Source organism: Clinocottus analis, unplaced genomic scaffold (genome assembly GCF_023055335.1).
Source record: "Clinocottus analis isolate CAN_PGR_092001 unplaced genomic scaffold, fCliAna1.0.p SCAF_20, whole genome shotgun sequence".
NCBI classification, from domain to species: Eukaryota; Metazoa; Chordata; class Actinopteri; order Perciformes; family Cottidae; genus Clinocottus; species Clinocottus analis.
Genome location: NW_027175932.1, coordinates 942,750 through 960,107, shown reverse-complemented (window position 1 = coordinate 960,107; position 17,358 = coordinate 942,750). Strand labels below are relative to the sequence as shown.

The window sequence follows — 17,358 nt, the reverse complement described above, 5'->3', positions numbered from 1 at the left end:
GCTCTGTGTGTGTGTGTGTGTGTGTGTGTGTGTGTGTGTGTGTGTGTGTGTGTGTGTGTGTGTGTGTGTGTGTGTGTGACCGCAGCAGTCCCTCGTTAGCTCTCCACTGAGCCTTGCTAATGGCTAATGGACAAACAATTAACTGGCCCTTAACGATGTTAACGAGTTAATGAGCTCGTTAGGACGACAACACCGGGAGACATACACACACACAGACACACACACAGACACACACACACACACACACACACAGACTGTAAGTGAGAGGGACAATGTAAAATCCATAGCGTCGTGGTTGACTTTCCTCTCGGTGAGCAGGAGCTCGAGTCCTTTCCTCCCCTGACGTCTTGAACCCAACACAACGACGTAAAGACATGAAGACAAAATGACAAAAAGACCGTAAAAATCTAAAAATGTAAAAAGTGACAAAAACATGTGAACATGTAAAAAACATAGAAAACATCAAAAACATCAAAAAAATACAACAAAAAAAACCATTAAAAAAACGGCTCTGCATGTGATCAAGATGAACTTCTGGAAAAGTTGTTGTCTGTGAGTTTGAAAACTGGAAAAGTAAACAAGAGTAAAGTAAACAAGAGTAAAGTAAACAAGAGTAAAGTAAACACGAGTAAAGTAAACAAGAGTAAACACGTCGGTGGGGTCTGGCATATTGTTGCCATGGCGACCATCTCTTCCTTCACGCCCCGTCACTCGTAAACAGAAAGTTGTTTTTTTATTTTATTTTTTGCAGATTGGATGGATTATGGTAATGTGTCAGAGGCCAGGTGCAAGATGGGAATGTAGATGAATGTGTGGAGGATGGAGACGAGGCAGATTATGGAAATATGAGGCCTGGAGTTTAGAGTTGAGCTCCTCAAAGACTCTCACAGTCTTATCTCCAACAGATTAACTCCGTTCTGTCTCTCTCTCCTCTGCTGGAAACAGAAGCTCTGCAGCTGGAAACAGCAGCGTGGCCTCTTCAGGAGAAAACGCCTTTTAAACGCCCTCTGTTGCCCTTCAGCGGAGAAAACACGATGACGTGTTTCAGTTTGAAGAAACGTGATGAAGTGCTCTCGAGCTCCATTGCATGATATAAAGTGTCTTCTAGTGGAGAAAACATGATATAAAGTGTCTTCTAGTGGAGAAAACATGATATAAAGTGTCATCTGGGTGTCTTCTAGTGGAGAAAACATGATATAAAGTGTCATCTGGGTGTCTTCTAGTGGAGAAAACATGATATGAAGTGTCCTCTGGGTGTCTTCTAGTGGAGAAAACATGATATAAAGTGTCCTCTGGGTGTCTTCTAGTGGAGAAAACATGATATAACGTGTCTTCTAGTGGAGAAAACATGATATAAAGTGTCCTCTGGGTGTCTGCTAGTGGAGAAAACATGATATAAAGTGTCCTCTGGGTGTCTTCTAGTGGAGAAAACATGATATAAAGTGTCCTCTGGGTGTCTTCTAGTGGAGAAAACATGATATGAAGTATCCTCTGGGTGTTTGCTAGTGGAGAAAATGGGATATAAAGTGTCATCTGGGTGTCTTGTAGTGGAGAAAACATGATATAAAGTGTCCTTTATGGTGTCTTCTAGTGGAGAAAACATGATGTGAAGTGTCCTCTGGGTGTCTTCTAGTGGAGAAAACATGATATAAAGTGTCATTCAGTGGAGAAAACAAGATGCAGTGCCCCCCCCCCCCCCCCCCCCCCCACACACACACACACACACACATCCTGAGTCCACCAAAACAAGCCTGTGAATTGAAAACAGTCCGTGAAACAATATTGGTGAGGAGCATGAAATCCCCTCCTCCTCCTTGGCAGTGCGTCTGCCACTCTGTTTGATTGACAGCTCCTCGGTAAAGGTCACGGCTAGCGGCTCTGCCGTAGTTTCTCTTCACTTCTCTCTTCAGTCCCGACACGGCGAGCGGCAATGAAACACAACAAAATAAATAATACCACCTCTCTGAGTTCACTTTCAGACATCGACTGCCTGCCTCGTTAATATTCAAGAGTAGTGGGTGGGGCTGAAGGTCAAAGAAGCCTCCCACACACACACACACACACACACACACACACACACACACACACACTCTAAAACATTGTGAATCTTAATGATGCACAACAGGACGCTGGTTAATATTCATGAGGAGGTGAATGTAACCCGGTCGCTCTCAATAGCTGCGCTGGTGTTCAGAGGCCAAGTTTTTTTAACGTGTCATCCTGTAGTTTATTAACAAACACACACACAGACACACACACACACACACACACACACAGATTTGATCAGGCCTCAAATTGAATTCATGTCCTGAGTCAAAAAAGACGATATTGAGTGTGAAAAGAATTCAGTTCACGTCTTCTCATCTGAAATATATCCATAACAATACGTACTGAACTCCACGTACGTCGGCCTCGTCTGGGAGTATTAATCCAGGGAGTGAGCTTCATCATTTCTTTCTGGAGAGTTCACATCGATGGTGAGAGATTGGACCATCGTGCATCCCGACACACTGATAAAACAAACAAACAAAACTGCCGCGGGGCTTCCATAGAACACAACAGTGAGGTTGATTTGTGTGTTTTCCCTTAAAGCAACACTGTGAGACTTTTAAAAAGAGGCAATATGTTGTAGCTTTGCTCAAGGGCACTTCAGCAGAGGCAAGGAGGCAAACTGACACTCTGGAACACAGACCTGTCAATCACCTGGTAGCCCCGCCCCCTGGTCTGTTTGACTCTAAATGATCAGGCTGTATAGAAGAAGACTCCAAACTAGAGATTGAGACATAAACTCATGTTTACATCAAGAGAGAAGTAGAGTCACTTATATAGACTTCTATACAACCAGAGGAGTCGCCCCCTGGTGGTCAGGAGAGAGAATGCAGCTTTAACACACAGACTTCTATACAACCAGAGGAGTCGCCCCCTGGTGGTCAGGAGAGAGAATGCAGCTTTAACACATGAAGCATAGACTTCTATACAACCAGAGGAGTCGCCCCCTGGTGGTCAGGAGAGAGAATGCAGCTTTAACACATGAAGCATAGACTTCTATACAACCAGAGGAGTCGCCCCCTGGTGGTCAGGAGAGAGAATGCAGCTTTAACACACAGACTTCTATACAACCAGAGGAGTCTGTTCCTCTGTGTGTTCTTTCAGCTTCAGTATCTCGTCCTGTGAGTCTGACCCCTCCCCTCCTTCCTGTCTCTCAGGGCCGGGTACCTCCCACAGGGCGTTCCCCTGCAGCTGATTGGCTACCTGCCGGAGGAGCCGTCCTTCCTGCCGTGGCACGCTGCCAGCAGAGCGCTGTACCAGCTGGACAAGCTGCTGGACCGCACGGACGAGTACAGCCTGTTCAGTGTAAACACCCGATCCATCACTTAGCGCCTCAGTCCGTCAGTAACGGCTTCATGATGGCAGAACGCACGTCTCCTTACCGCTGACAGCTGGCTGTCTGCTCATTAGCTCCTAATGGAGTGTGTGTGTGTGTGTGTGTGTGTTTCCAGGACTATGTGCTGAAGCAGGTTGCGTCACGCTACCATCAGATGGGTTGGCCAACTAATGGAGCCGCCAGCGAGGGCAACATGCTGCAGGCGTCCTACCAGACTGAGTGAGCAACACACACACACACACACACACACACACACACACACATAACATAACATAACTAGCATAAAATGACCCTTCTTCATCCCCTCTGCTCTTCTTCCTCCTCTCAGGGAGCTGCAGAGGGAGCTAATCATGTTAGCTTGTAGCTTCGGGAACAAACAGTGTCACCGGCAGGCCGTCGCCTACATCTCTGACTGGATCTCCAGCAACAAGAACAGGTACCAACACACTCTTCTTCTTCTTCTTCTTCTTCTTCTTCTTCTTCTTCTTCTTCTTCCTCTTCCTCTTCCTCTTCCTCTTTGGCTCCTCTCTATCCCTCCGGGTCCTCAACGAGATCTGCAAAATTAGATTTCAAAGGGAAAATTAAATATCAACAGCTGCTGGTGTTCTGTGCGCAGCGGCGGACGATAAGAGGGAAATGCTCGGGTTTATAAAAAAACAAAACATTAAATTAAACAGTTTCCAGGCTCAGTGGGTTCCCAGAGAAGGAGCCGCTCGGGTCCTCGTGACGTCAGGAAACAACAACACATCTCACCTTTTGAAACTCCGGCTCCTGTAACGGCGTCTTCTCCCTCTTGTTGTCACCGTTGAGTTGTTGTTTACAGGCTGAGCGGCGGCCATGTGGCTCTTATCTTACACAACAACACACACGTGGCCTTCTAGACTTTAAACCTTTTGGAAACTGTGTAAAAATCCTCCTGCGCCAATTCTAAGTCCCAGCATGCCCCATTCAGACAATCTTTTGGCGTAAAATATGTCATATTTTCCCATTTTTGAACCGAACGACACAGTTTTTTGACTGAAACTCTTTTTAAAGTGATTTTCTTGCAGATATAAATTATTTTCCCAAGACTTTGCTGAACAAATACATACAATAAACAATTTTGGGTTCATACGACGACTCAAACAGGGAAAAGAGCTCTGGAGACAAAACTGCTGAGTTTTCTCCGGGTTAAGAAGCATTTTTGAAACGCTCCATTTTCTACAGCGCTGGGATGAATTCATAAAGGGCTTAATCTCTGCAGGGGGGATTTTCTTTTTTTAATTTTTCATGCTCCATTCTGTGGGTTTTAATCACACATGTATGTGGATTTCCTGCAGAATAACTGATTCAGCAAATCGAAAAAAAGACGCAGCACATTAGCGTCTGTGTTATTATTACTGCAGTGAAATTACTGAACTATGACACCTGAGCCTCACCTGAGCCTCCACCAGGACTCACCTGAGCCTCCACCAGGACTCACCTGAGCCTCACCTGAGCCTCCACCAGGACTCACCTGAGCCTCCACCAGGACTCACCTGAGCCTCCACCAGGACTCACCTGAGCCTCCACCAGGACTCACCTGAGCCTCACCTGAGCCTCCACCAGGACTCACCTGAGCCGCCACCAGGACTCACCTGAGCCTCACCTGCTGTGCTGTGACTCCGTCCAGGACAATGAGAGTAATATTTAGCTAATATTTCAGCGCCGGCATCCCCTCTGGATTGTTAATCAGGTCCCGCTGGGGTTTTATTGTAAATGAACGTCGACTGTGATCAGAACAAAGAGCTGCAAGCAGCCGTTTATGGATTAATGTGGTCGGGGTCCCATCAACCCCCTGTGAAGCGAAACGTTGTCGTAGTTCACTGGAAAGAGAGCAGACATGGCTAGTTAGCTCGGGAGCTCATTAGCTAAGTAGCTTATTGACAAGCAGGGCGGCAAGCGGACGCCGTTTGGCACATTGTGTGTAACTAACTGCTAATCTAATTAGCTAATCAGCATTTTATCAAACTTATTCATTCACAATTGAATTAGCTAACGAGCTTTAGCCATCTAATTAATCAACAATGTATCTCGCTAATAGCGTTTTAACTAACTAACAATATGATTAGTTAACCAACTTTTGAGCTAACTAATTAAGAATCTAGTTAGATAACCAGCTTGTTAGATAACTAGATTGTTAGCTAACTAATTAGCAAGCAGGTTAGCTATCTATGTATTTAACAATGTATCTAGCTAACTAGCTAACTTACTGTTTAACAATCTAGTTAGCTAAGTGGCCTGTTAGCTACATGTAGCTGTGATTGACGTGCCGTTTGAAGGAGGGTTGGATGAAGCAGGAAAGATGTCGAGGAAGACGTTGTCGTGTGATTTGTTTCGTGATTTGGGCTCGATGAGCTTCATCGCTGTCGGTTTGAGAGCTAGCTTGCAGCTTTGTGCGTCTGTGAGTCGGCGATGTGTTCGGTGGAGATGTAGCGCTGCGTGGCGTCAGCGTAGCGGCAGATATCCTCCTTCAACACACCTCCCAGAGCTCACCGCGCTGCTGTGGACGCCGCGTAAAACAAGCAACTCGCTGCAATTATCTCCTGGTGGGAGTCTGTCGGCGTCTCCGAGAGGACAGCTGCTTCTGGGGTGAAGGTCAGATGTAAAGCGCGAGCACTTCAGCAGGACAATATGCTGCGTTGTCACAGTAACAGCTCAGCCGCTCAGCCGGCACTTAAAATGTTTCATCACTTAGACGGAGTGATTTTCAGAATCCAGAGTGACATTTAGTTCGCGGAGACGGACCGACAGACGGCAGCTGGCAGAGCGAGGTGTTTACTAGCAGGATGGGAGTTTGATGCCGAGGAAGAGCGGAGTGGGAGGGAGAGATATTTCAGGAGGAAGACAGAGCTTTAGGATATAAAACATCCTCTACAGACTGTTAAACACACACACACACTGAGTGTGTTAGTTAATGGGATCAGAGCCATCTGGAGGTTCTGCTTCTCCATTTTTATCGTCTGCAGAGAGAAAACTCGACATTATTACTGTTGTTTTTTTATTAGGAATAGCAGGGTGGCTGTACGAGCGATAAAATAGTGATCGTAGCCGAGCTAGACGCCACAGCGGCTCAGAGCTGCTTAATGTTTTACATGATAAATAATCTGCAAGACACAAAACACACACACACACACACACACACACACACTTGAGATGTTTGGCAGATGTCGTCAGAGAAGGACTTCAATGCCACAGTGAGTAGTGTGTGTGTGTGTGTGTGTGTGTGCGTGTGCGTGTGTGTGTGTGTGTGTGTGTGTGTGTGTGTGTGCGTGTGTGCGTGTGTGTGTGTGTGTGTGTGTGCGTGTGTGTGTGTTTTGTTGAAGCTTGCTCTTAAGTGGAGCATCTCTAAAATGATTTCCCAGGTCGGTGAATGATGTAATTGTCCCTGCATCACTCACTCTGCACTCACTCAGACACACACACACACACACACACACACACACACACACACAGACACACACAGAATATCTAATTTTTTTCTCTCCTGCCAGCTGAGCTCACTGTATTGTGATAAAAGTTTTTAGTTTTGGTTTATTAACAATTTAGGTCAAACACATTACATTCATATTTATCACCTTTTTGCTTTAGTGATGATTCAGGCCAGTAACCAGCTGTGTGTGTGTGTGTGTGTGTGTGTGTGTGTGTGTGTGTGTGTGTGTGTGTGTGTGTGTGTGTGTGTGTGTGTGTGTGTGTGTTTGTTTGGTGTGTAAAACATCCAACAACAGAAACACTGTAGTTACTTGTCGTAACTCCAGTTCTATGAGGCTCAGTGTGTCAATCTGGGCTCTTAAAAAATATTAAAAGATATTTTAGTGACATTATTTTACAGAATCACCACATGTTGCTTAACTACGAGGGAGATTTTAGACCTTTTTCTCGTTATTGTCTCTCCGAGATGTTTTGCCTCCCTTTTGGTACGTTTTGTTGAATAAAAAAAGGAAAAACGTCTTTGTTCAGCACCTAAAAAGACAAATCTATTATCAGACAACCTTGTTAATGAATCTGTTGCAACTGATTTAAACATTGAGGAGACACTTAAATTGTCAATACGACTGCTTTGTTCAAACTTCACGAGTACGTCCACCACAAAGAATAACAATGAGCCGCATTGAGACTTTTTGGATTCCCAGCTGTGTGCCGGCGCGTCTTTAATTGTGTGTCTGCGCTCTGAGTCCACAGGAGAAGCAAAGCAAAGTAAAGCAAAGTAAAGCAAAGTAAAGTAAAGTAAAGGGTTCTCTAATGCGGCTCCCTGATGGAATCTGAATCCCTCACTTAGCATCCAGAGAGAGTCCGAAGCTAAACCTGCAGACGTGTTGTGTTTCCCTTCACTGGTCCACTCACAAGCTGTGTTAGTGCACAGGAGCCACATCCAACATCCTCGGTGTCGTGTGTCTTGTCCCTCTGACGTTGAGGCGTTGTGTGTCTTGTTCCTCTGACGTTGAGGCGTTGTGTGTCTTGTTCCTCTGACGTTGAGGCGTTGTGTGTCTTGTTCCTCTGACGTTGAGGCGTTGTGTGTCTTGTTCCTCTGACGTTGAGGCGTTGTGTGTCTTGTTCCTCTGACGTTGAGGCGTTGTGTGTCTGCAGGATTCCTCCCAACATCAGAGACGTGGTTTACTGCACCGGGGTCAGTCTGATGGACGAGGACGTCTGGGAGTTCATCTGGATGAAGTTCCACTCCACCAACGCCGTCTCAGAGAAGAGGATCCTGCTGGAGGCCCTGACCTGCTCCGACAACACCTTCCTCCTCAACAGGTACGCACGCTTCCTGCTTCCTGTTTCATGTTTCCTGCTTTCTACTTTCTGCTTTCTACTTTCTGCTGCCTGCTTTCTGCTTTCTGCTTTCTGCTTCCTGCTTTCTGCTTTCTGCTTTCTACTTTCTGCTTCCTGCTTTCTGCTTTCTACTTTCTGCTTTCTACTTTCTGCTTTCTGCTTTCTGCTTTCTACTTTCTGCTTTCTGCTTTCTGCTTTCTACTTTCTACTTTTTGCTTTCTGCTTTCTGCTTCCTGCTTCCTGCTTTCTGCTTAAAATATTGTGAAATAGTTAAATTAGTTATAATAAAAGATCGTAAAATAGTTAGTTAGGTTCATAAAAAGATGGTTAAATACTAGTTTTACACTTTCCATTCATACCTGAAACGCGTCCCAGAGACAAACAGCAGTGACTTCCTGCCATCACTAGTACACATTTCATCCGGCTTCATTAATGTTCCTTATTAATGATTAAACCCTCTTACACATAGACAGTCTGTCTTCAGCAGTGGAGTCATAATAAGCGTGTTACACTGAAGCTGACACTCAGGTGATTCACCTGCAGCTCGTTGCAGGAAGCTGATGATGATGACCTTATAGAATATGATGCAATGATAATGTCAATGAAATGAGTTAAAAACATGCAACTTACACATCGACGCAGCAGAGAGATTTTTACTTTAACGCAACGTTCATGTTACTTTAAATACTTTAAACTTTAACTCCAGTTTTAGTCTGTTTGTTGATTTTCACGGTGAAATGAAAGAAAATCAGACAGAAAATGAAGTGAAGGGTGCAGCGAAATATAGCCCGAGGGCGTACATGTATATAAATATGGCTGTGTGTGTGTGTGTGTGTGTGTGTGTGTGTGTGTGTGTGTGTGTGTGTGTGTGTTTGTCAACAGCAGTGTTTTATCTGCAGCTAACTGCTGCTATCTTGTTGAGAAAAATAGCGACGATGGATCTCACACGCGCTTAAAACTGTATGTGAGACAGATCGGTGTGTGTGTATATGTGTGTGGTTGTGTGTATGTGTGTGTGTGTGTCTGTCTGTGTGTGTGTCAGGTATTGATTTTCCAGCCACAGTAAACTGTTCAGCAATCAGAGAGGTAGTACTGCATGTTCTGATATCAGCTATCAAACACTCACACACACACACGCACACACACACACACACACACACACACACACACACACACACAGACACACAATGAAGAAGAAAAAACACCCCACAGAAACACACTGATTGGTCACACAGGAAATGGTTCCAGCGCAAAGGGATTGTGGGAAGAGAGAGAAAATTGATTTGGTGGTTTAATGAAAAGACAGCAGCTACACGCACACACACACACACACAGACACACACACACACACACACACACACACACACACACACACACACACACACACACACACACACACACACACCAATACAAAGAACAGGGAACATAAAGTTGGATGAGTGAACGTGTTCTGACTCGTCGGCTCTCAGAAGGTTGTGAGTTAAATCCACACAACACACACACAGCAGGGGACGCTTGAGGGGCGGGGCTACCAGGTGATTGACAGGTCTCTGCGTCTCCCAGGTTACTGAACCTGTCCCTGACCTCTGACCTGGTCCCGGAGCAGGACGTGATCGACGTCATCATCCACGTGGGCAGAAACCCGCAGGGTCGAAACCTCGCCTGGAAGTACTTCAGAGAAAAGTGGGACGTCCTCAACGCGCGGTGAGTCCGCCGGTCCGAGTACTCGTGTACTTGTACTTGTAATGCTTGTGTACTTGTGTACTCACGCCCGCTGTGTCCCTTCAGGTACGGTGAAGCGCTGTTCATGAACTCAAAGCTCATCGGCGGCGTCACAGAGTTCCTGAACACGGAGCGAGAACTCAACGAGGTAAACGCTCTGATTTACAGGTGAACGACGTCGCCTGAACGCACCGCCGGCAGACAAGTCAAAGATAAGGGCAAAGCATTCTGGGAAGATTCAGTCTGCCCTCTTTAACCACAAAGTGGCAACGAGAGAAAACAGGATTCCTTCATGCAATTTATTAAAATAGCAACAAAAAATAACAGAAATATGGAACAAAACCACAAATCTCTTGATTCATCTTTTTGATGCTTTTATTCAATTTAAATTTAATTACATTTTATTTTTGGAGTCCAGTATCACACATTTGCCTCAGAGGCCTTGTGATAGTAGTACTGTATTGTACTGTGTAGTATAATACACTGTATTATACTACACAATACAATACAGTGTATTGTACTGTGTAGTAGAATATACTGTATTATATACTGTGTAGTATAATACACTGTATTATATACTGTGTAATATAATACACTGTATTATACTACACAGTACTGTACTTTATATAGAACACAATAGTACTATACAATACTAACTGTACTATATTATACTGAATACTCCTAAAAAAACAACCTTAAATGTGAAAGAAATGTATATAGAATTAATAAGTAATATGATTATTATATAATATAATATAATAATAGTAATAGCAGAGCAATAATGTCAAAAAATAAGAAAGAAATAGTAAATAAATATGGATAATAACAGCAGCAGTGGATAAGTTAGAATATAAATGAAAGTAAAAATATAGTTATAGCAGTGATAGAATATCCTTCCTCTGATAAATCATGGAGACTTTTATGGTTTTATGTCTTTAATAAAACCGGACATAATCATTTGTAATAGTGAATGTTTTTCTCCCAAAACGAACGATGTAAAACTTTTTCTTAAACACACTCTCCCTGCTCTCTGAAACATTTATGAAGCATTAATAAAACATGTTTTATGAGGCTCTTAATACGTCTGTCTAGACATTAATATGGTCAACATATGGACGGTGTGTAAAGGGTTAACAGACATTTAGTGATAAATAATCTGCTCCACTTGTCTCTGTGTGTTATCCTCATGTGGTAGTTTTAATGAAAACTCCCAGCATGCATTTCCAGAAGGAGAACGTGGAAATAAAAAGAAAGAAGGGAAACTTTAAACCCGACAGAGGAGTGATATCCACCGCGTCAACACAAAGGCTTCTGGGAGTCTCCTGCTTTCATTTCATCCTGATGAAACCTTCTTCTTCCTCTCGCCGCCGCTCCTGTTGGCATGGTAACAACATCAGCCGCTTCAGAGAGCCTGTGAAGCCGCCGAGAGGAAGAAGCATCAAATACACGAACAATCATCACGAGCCCTGTTTCCTAACAGGGAATCCGTCCACGGAGCAAATTTGAAAGAAGAAGAGAAAAAAAAATGTGTCTTTGGGTAAAAAGTTAAAGAGCAGAAAGTGTCGGATGAAGAGGAGGAGGAAGAGGAGGAAGAGGAGGACGAGGAGTTAACGATACGAGCGGTTGAAGGGAAGGTTTCCTCCCTCGCTCCACTGAACCCGTCAAACACCAGAGTTTCCTCTCCGCTTCCTCCGCTTTGAAAATCTCATCGTTTCTTTAACTTCTAACGGTTCAAAGTTTCTCTTTCCGACAAACGCAGTTTAACTTCTGACGCCCAGAACTTTCCATTTAATTACGTCGTCCTGCTGAAAGCGGACGCTTTGATTCGCTCGTCACGAACCTTTTAAAAGCAGCTTTCCCTCTCGATTATAAAACCCGCTTTTCAAAAGACGCGTTAGCTCCCATGTTTCTGTGCGACTGCGGTTAAAAGACGTCATGAAACATCAAGAAGCTTCCATGTCGGCTCGTTCCAGACGAGCCTGACGATGATCTCACGAGAGCGAGCCGGGAGTCCAAGTTAAACCTTTAAAGTTTATTCTGTACTCGGGCTTCATTATTCAGGTGACGAGCCAAAGTTGTGTCTCCATTTTAGTGACGTACAACAAATGTGTGCGTCTAGCTTTGTGGCAGATGTTTGTGCCTCTTAGTTCCTCTTTAACCCTTCAGGTGCTGCGACATTTTTCTATCTCTCCACGGAGGAGTTTCTACCATTCCAATAACTTTTCTATCGTCTTCCTTTCCTTCCTTCCTTCCCTCCTCATATCTTTCATACCATTTCTACTATTTCCTCGTCTGCCCCTTCTCCTTCTCCACCCTCAATATTTCCCCATCCTTCTCTTCTTTTTCCCACCCTTTCTCCTTTATTTTCCCGCCTTTACTCCTTCTTTTTCCCGCCCTTTCTCATTTTTCCTGCTTTTTCTCCTTTTTCTCGCCTCTTTCCCTTCTTTTTCCCGCTTTTTCTCCTTTTTCCCGCTCTTTCACGTTCTTTTTGCTGCCCTTTTGCTTTTTTTTTCCACGCCCTTTCTCCTTCTTTTTCCCACCCTTTCTCATTTTCCCCGCCTTTTGTCCTTTTTCCCGCCTTTTTCCCTTCTTTTTCCCACTTTTTCTCCTGTTTCCCGCCCTTTCTCTCCTCAGTTGAAGGACTTCATCCAGGCCAGCGGCGTGGGGGCGGGGCCTGCGTGGTCGCGGGCGCTGGAGATCGTCGAGGGCAACGTGCACTGGCACCGCCTCCACCGGCGGCAGTTCTTCCAGTGGCTTCGCAAACCTCCGAACTCCGCCCTCGGCTAGCCGGCGCGCTAGAGCCTGCAGACTGCCCAGCTAACGTGACGCTAACGCAGTGCTAGCTCACAGATGCAGTCGAAAAGTAGAACGGAAATATGGAGATTGACTTGACTGGTTATTCAGCTGGTTTCTCTACTGGTTTTTCTTTTAAAGGGAAAACAAATTGTTTACAAACGCTTTATTTTTAGATGTATTATTCATTTCTTCAAAGCTGCTAGCTAGCTAGCAGTCACTGATTCAGTAATTGTTGGCTAGCAACTCACCTCAAAATGACCAAATCCAGCCCCCAAAACTGATGATGGAAACACATCCACACCCCCGGGTTCAAACTACGACCCTCCAGCTGCCCTCTGGCCGCCATCTTGGACTCATCACTCTTTGTCCACAAGGTGTCACTTAGTTTGTGTGTTTTATGACACAACAGGACTACTCTGGGCTTGGAAAAAAAGATTGTGGTTTGGTCAAATATAAGTATGTTTGTTACTTAAAATAGGTCTTTGTTGTGTAACTGGCACCAAAGTGAGATACAATAAATCACTGTTTCACACCAGCGACATGGAGGTGAACAACAGATGATCTGTCCGACAACTTATCCAACTTCAACATTACACATATTCCAAGATAAATCCTGTGAAATGCCAAAACACACAGCCATACCCTTTTTAATCTGAGAAACGTTTAATTTACAATAAATTAGGCCCAAAAATACGGTCGGACATTTTTTTGGGGAGGTCCAAAAACTTTGTTTTAATCCAGTTTTGTGAACGACAAAATAACAAACTCAACACATGGAGACATGAACATAATGTTGTGTAATCTTCTTCATGTTCACGACTGAAGGTCAGAAGTCTGACATGCGTTGGGATGCGACCCCTCTCTCAGTCACACAGTCAGAGCCTCTGGGCTTCAGCCCCGGAGACCCGACCCGTTTGAACGGGACCTTCTCGTGTCGGCTGCGTTCAACGGCGCCGAGCGGCAGACGAAGCCGCCGCACGCCGTCACAGAGCAGAGACGTGATTAACACAACATGGACGCCGTGTCCTTTGATCGCATCCCTCAGAGGACTCGTTACCTCGCCGCAGCTTCAAAACGCCTCCGCTGGAATTTAAGACGAAGCTTTGTGTTTTTTTGTTGTTGTTTTTTAAGGATCAAAAACTCCAGCAGCGCACCTTGAATATGAAAAAGCATTTAATAACTTTTAACTTTTATCAGAGCGCGCTGCTTGCGGGACAGTTTGGGGTTTAAACCAACGTTTTAAAAAAGCTCAAAGCGGAGACGCAGAATGCTCCTCACATACGAGACGGAGCGACAATAATTACACAATTTTAGTGAGATCGACAAACTTGGAATAGACATTTTTGACGACCATCAATCAAACCGGAGCCATAAATTAAACGTGTTGCTCGGTGCCAACGAGACATTTAAAGGTTTTGAACCAAGAAACAACAATTACATTCATGTAACTCGTTCTCCTCGCAGCCAATTAAATTATAAGAAGTAATAACACTAAAACCACTTATTTTATGAGCTGGAATGGAAGAAAGGTTTGATCAACTCTTTGTTTCATGAAGCACAGACACACAACAACCACAAAGACGACGATTCTACTTGTTTTTATTTATCTTTCAAGAAATCATTTTTTGTCCTCCAGATGGACGAATATTTAAGGAAGCCCATTAGTGCCAGTAAAATGGAAGAAAAGATCATAAAAGTGACTTTGTAGCTCATAATTATGACTTTGTATCTTATAATTGTGACTTTGTATCTTTTAATTTCAACTTTCTGTCTCATAATTATGACTTTGTATCTTATGATTTAGATGTTTCTGCCTCATAATTATGCTCCACCGTTATTATCAGAGCTAAATGTTCATCTTTATTTTTTTATTTTACTGTCAGAAATGGGCCTCCATAAATGTGTGAGTGGGATGGAAAGGGGGCGGGGCTACGGCTTCAGGTCCATCATCGCCGGCGGGTTGGACGCCGTGATGGATTTTTCATTTCGCGGCTGGCGTTGTGCAGCATGATGGACGTGAACGCTTCACCTTCTGGTGACTCGAGCGCTCGACTCCTGCAGAGCGAGACTGAGATCACGAGTTCAGACTTCCTGACGACGGCGTCTCCACGGAAACGTCCGGATCGGAAACCGGATTCCACGAGTCGGATTCTGGACGTCGAGTCTTTGAAATAACGATAAAAAAAACCCCGAGAGGAAAATCCCCAGAAGGAAACTCCTGTTTGCGTTTTTCTTTTCTTTTTCTCCAAAGTGAGGAAGAGTCTTTGGTGCCGTGACGCTCGAGAAGTTTGAAGGAAAAAAAAACGGACTTAAAAGTGACTACAATCCTGATGCATTCTGGGCCGCGGTTCTGTCCAACGGACTTGTTATAAGAAGTTTTTCCTCCTTCGTTCTGGTCCGGCTTCGGTGTTTAATAATTGAGCCATATATGAATTATTGGGCCTGCCTGCTTCTATACACTGTGTGTCCAGTGATGTGTGTGTGTGTGATGAAGATGATGATGATGATGATGGCAGCAGCAGCAGCGGTAACGATAATGACCGCTGTGCCAGTCACGATGATTAAAATGATGATAATTAAAGTTATGATGATGATGATGATGATGGATCTGATGATGCTAATTGTTGATGATGTGAAAATGCGAGTTAGCATTATTATAATTATTATGCTAATTATCCGGTGCGTTTTTGAGCCTTTTGTTTTCCTCTCAGGGGAAAATTGTTGTTTTTTTCAGACGTAAAGCACACATGTAAAATAAACACTGTAAAACATATAAATATGATATTAAAAACGTGATTTTAAAGATGTTGACGGAGATGAAGACGACGCTCGTGATGATTATGATCATAATGACGATGATGATGATGACGATGATGATGATGTCTACTTGGGACCAAAATGTGACGGAAACAGGAAGTTGAGAAGACGAGTTTGACGCTACTTCCTGTTTGCACTGCTGTGGTTTCCTGTGTTCTGGGTGGGAGGATATTAAAGTGTTAACCTGCTGTGTGAGTCTGTCTCAGTGCGACACTTTGTGGCTCCGGGAGGGAAAAGTAACACAAAAGATCTTCTGGAGCTTCAGAGCCGGAAAGTTCTGTTCATCATCATCATCATCACGCTGAGGAAGAAGAAGAAGAGCAGCGTCTGGAGCGGGACTCAAACTAACAACCTGCAGCGCTCCGTGTGTGTGTGTGTGTGTGTGTGAGAGAGTGTGAGACATCCCTCAGTGATGAATGACTCCCCTTTTTTCCCAACGGCATCATGGGAAATCACACTCTCAGGATGCACGCTGAGAGTTTACAGCGTGTGTGTGTGTGTGTGCGTGTGTGTGTGTGTGTGTGTGTGTGTGTGTGTGTGTGTGTGTGTGTGTGTGTGTGTGTGTGTGTGTGTGTGTGTGTGTGTGTGTGTGTATAGATTAATGGGACTCTGAAGGAATGTGACAGAGAGAGAAATGAGCTAAAGAGATGATAGAGAGAGCAGAAGAGGAGGAAGAGGAGGAGGAGAGGAAGAACACTTTGTTGTTTCCTGAATGCAAACAGACAAAACAAATGAAACCTGCAAAGTGGTGAGTTCATAACCAGGAGGAGGAAGAGGAGGAGGAGGAGCCACACAAGGAAGGAAACAAGGAGGAAGGACACAGGAACAGGTTGGTAGGAGAGGAACAAAAGGAAGTTCCTCATATTTTCTTCATCATGGTGAAATATTTATGGATAATGTATTTAATCCAAAAGAAGGGAAGAGGAGGTATAGAAGGAAACAAGGAGACTAACAGCTGCAGTGTGTCCGTTATTATTCTAAATGTCTGTTCAGAGAATCCCATTTCAGATAACACACACACACACACACACACACACACACACACACAGTTTAACGGAGGACAGGAAACTGTAATTCACTTCCTGATAACAAGTTAAATCCACAGCTGCCATGGTAACGGCTTCCTCACAGTTACACCAGAATCACTTCAGATGTAATACACACAAATACACACAAATACACACAAATACACACTAATACACATTAATACACAATATATCGGGGTCACAGGGTGTATTGAGCCATAATGTCCTGTACAACCTGTTTACATCTACCAGAACGTTCCATATCAGTAAACACTCAATGTAGTACTTTATCATCAATAATGTACAGTTCAATGCAGTACTTTATCTACAATAATGTACAGTTCAATGCAGTACTTTATCTACAATAATGTACAGTTCAATGCAGTACTTTATCTACTATAATGTACAGTTCAATGCAGTACTTTATCATCAATAATGTACAGTTCAATGCAGTACTTTATCTACAATAATGTACAGTTCAATGCAGTACTTTATCTACTATAATGTACTGTTCAATGTAGTACTTTATCATCAATAATGTAGTACTTTATCTATAATACTGTACAGTTCAATGTAGTACTTTATCTACTATAATGTACAGTTCAATGCAGTACTTTATCTACTATAATGTACAGTTCAATGCAGTACTTTATCTACAATAATGTACTGTTCAATGTAGTACTTTATCTACTATAATGTACTGTTCAATGTAGTACTTTATCTATAATACTGTACAGTTCAATGTAGTACTTTATCTACAATAATGTACATTTCAATGTAGTACTTTATCTACAATAATGTACAGTTCAATGCAGTACTTTA

The 17,358-nt window shown here is 43.7% G+C and overlaps 1 protein-coding gene across 1 annotated transcript in view; it reads left to right on the top strand.

Annotated features, from left to right (window-relative positions):
• trhde.1 (thyrotropin releasing hormone degrading enzyme, tandem duplicate 1) overlaps positions 1–15,706 on the top strand; it is a 90,646-nt gene extending 74,940 nt beyond the window's left edge. Inside the window, exons 14-20 of the mRNA XM_068586650.1 lie at positions 3,207–3,354; positions 3,501–3,604; positions 3,714–3,821; positions 7,991–8,158; positions 9,740–9,880; positions 9,965–10,046; positions 12,533–15,706. Of these exons, the coding sequence (XP_068442751.1) occupies positions 3,207–3,354; positions 3,501–3,604; positions 3,714–3,821; positions 7,991–8,158; positions 9,740–9,880; positions 9,965–10,046; positions 12,533–12,685 (904 nt within the window). The 3' untranslated portion in view covers positions 12,686–15,706. The remainder of the gene's footprint in view (positions 1–3,206; positions 3,355–3,500; positions 3,605–3,713; positions 3,822–7,990; positions 8,159–9,739; positions 9,881–9,964; positions 10,047–12,532) is intronic.
• Positions 15,707–17,358: the final 1,652 nt, after the last annotated feature.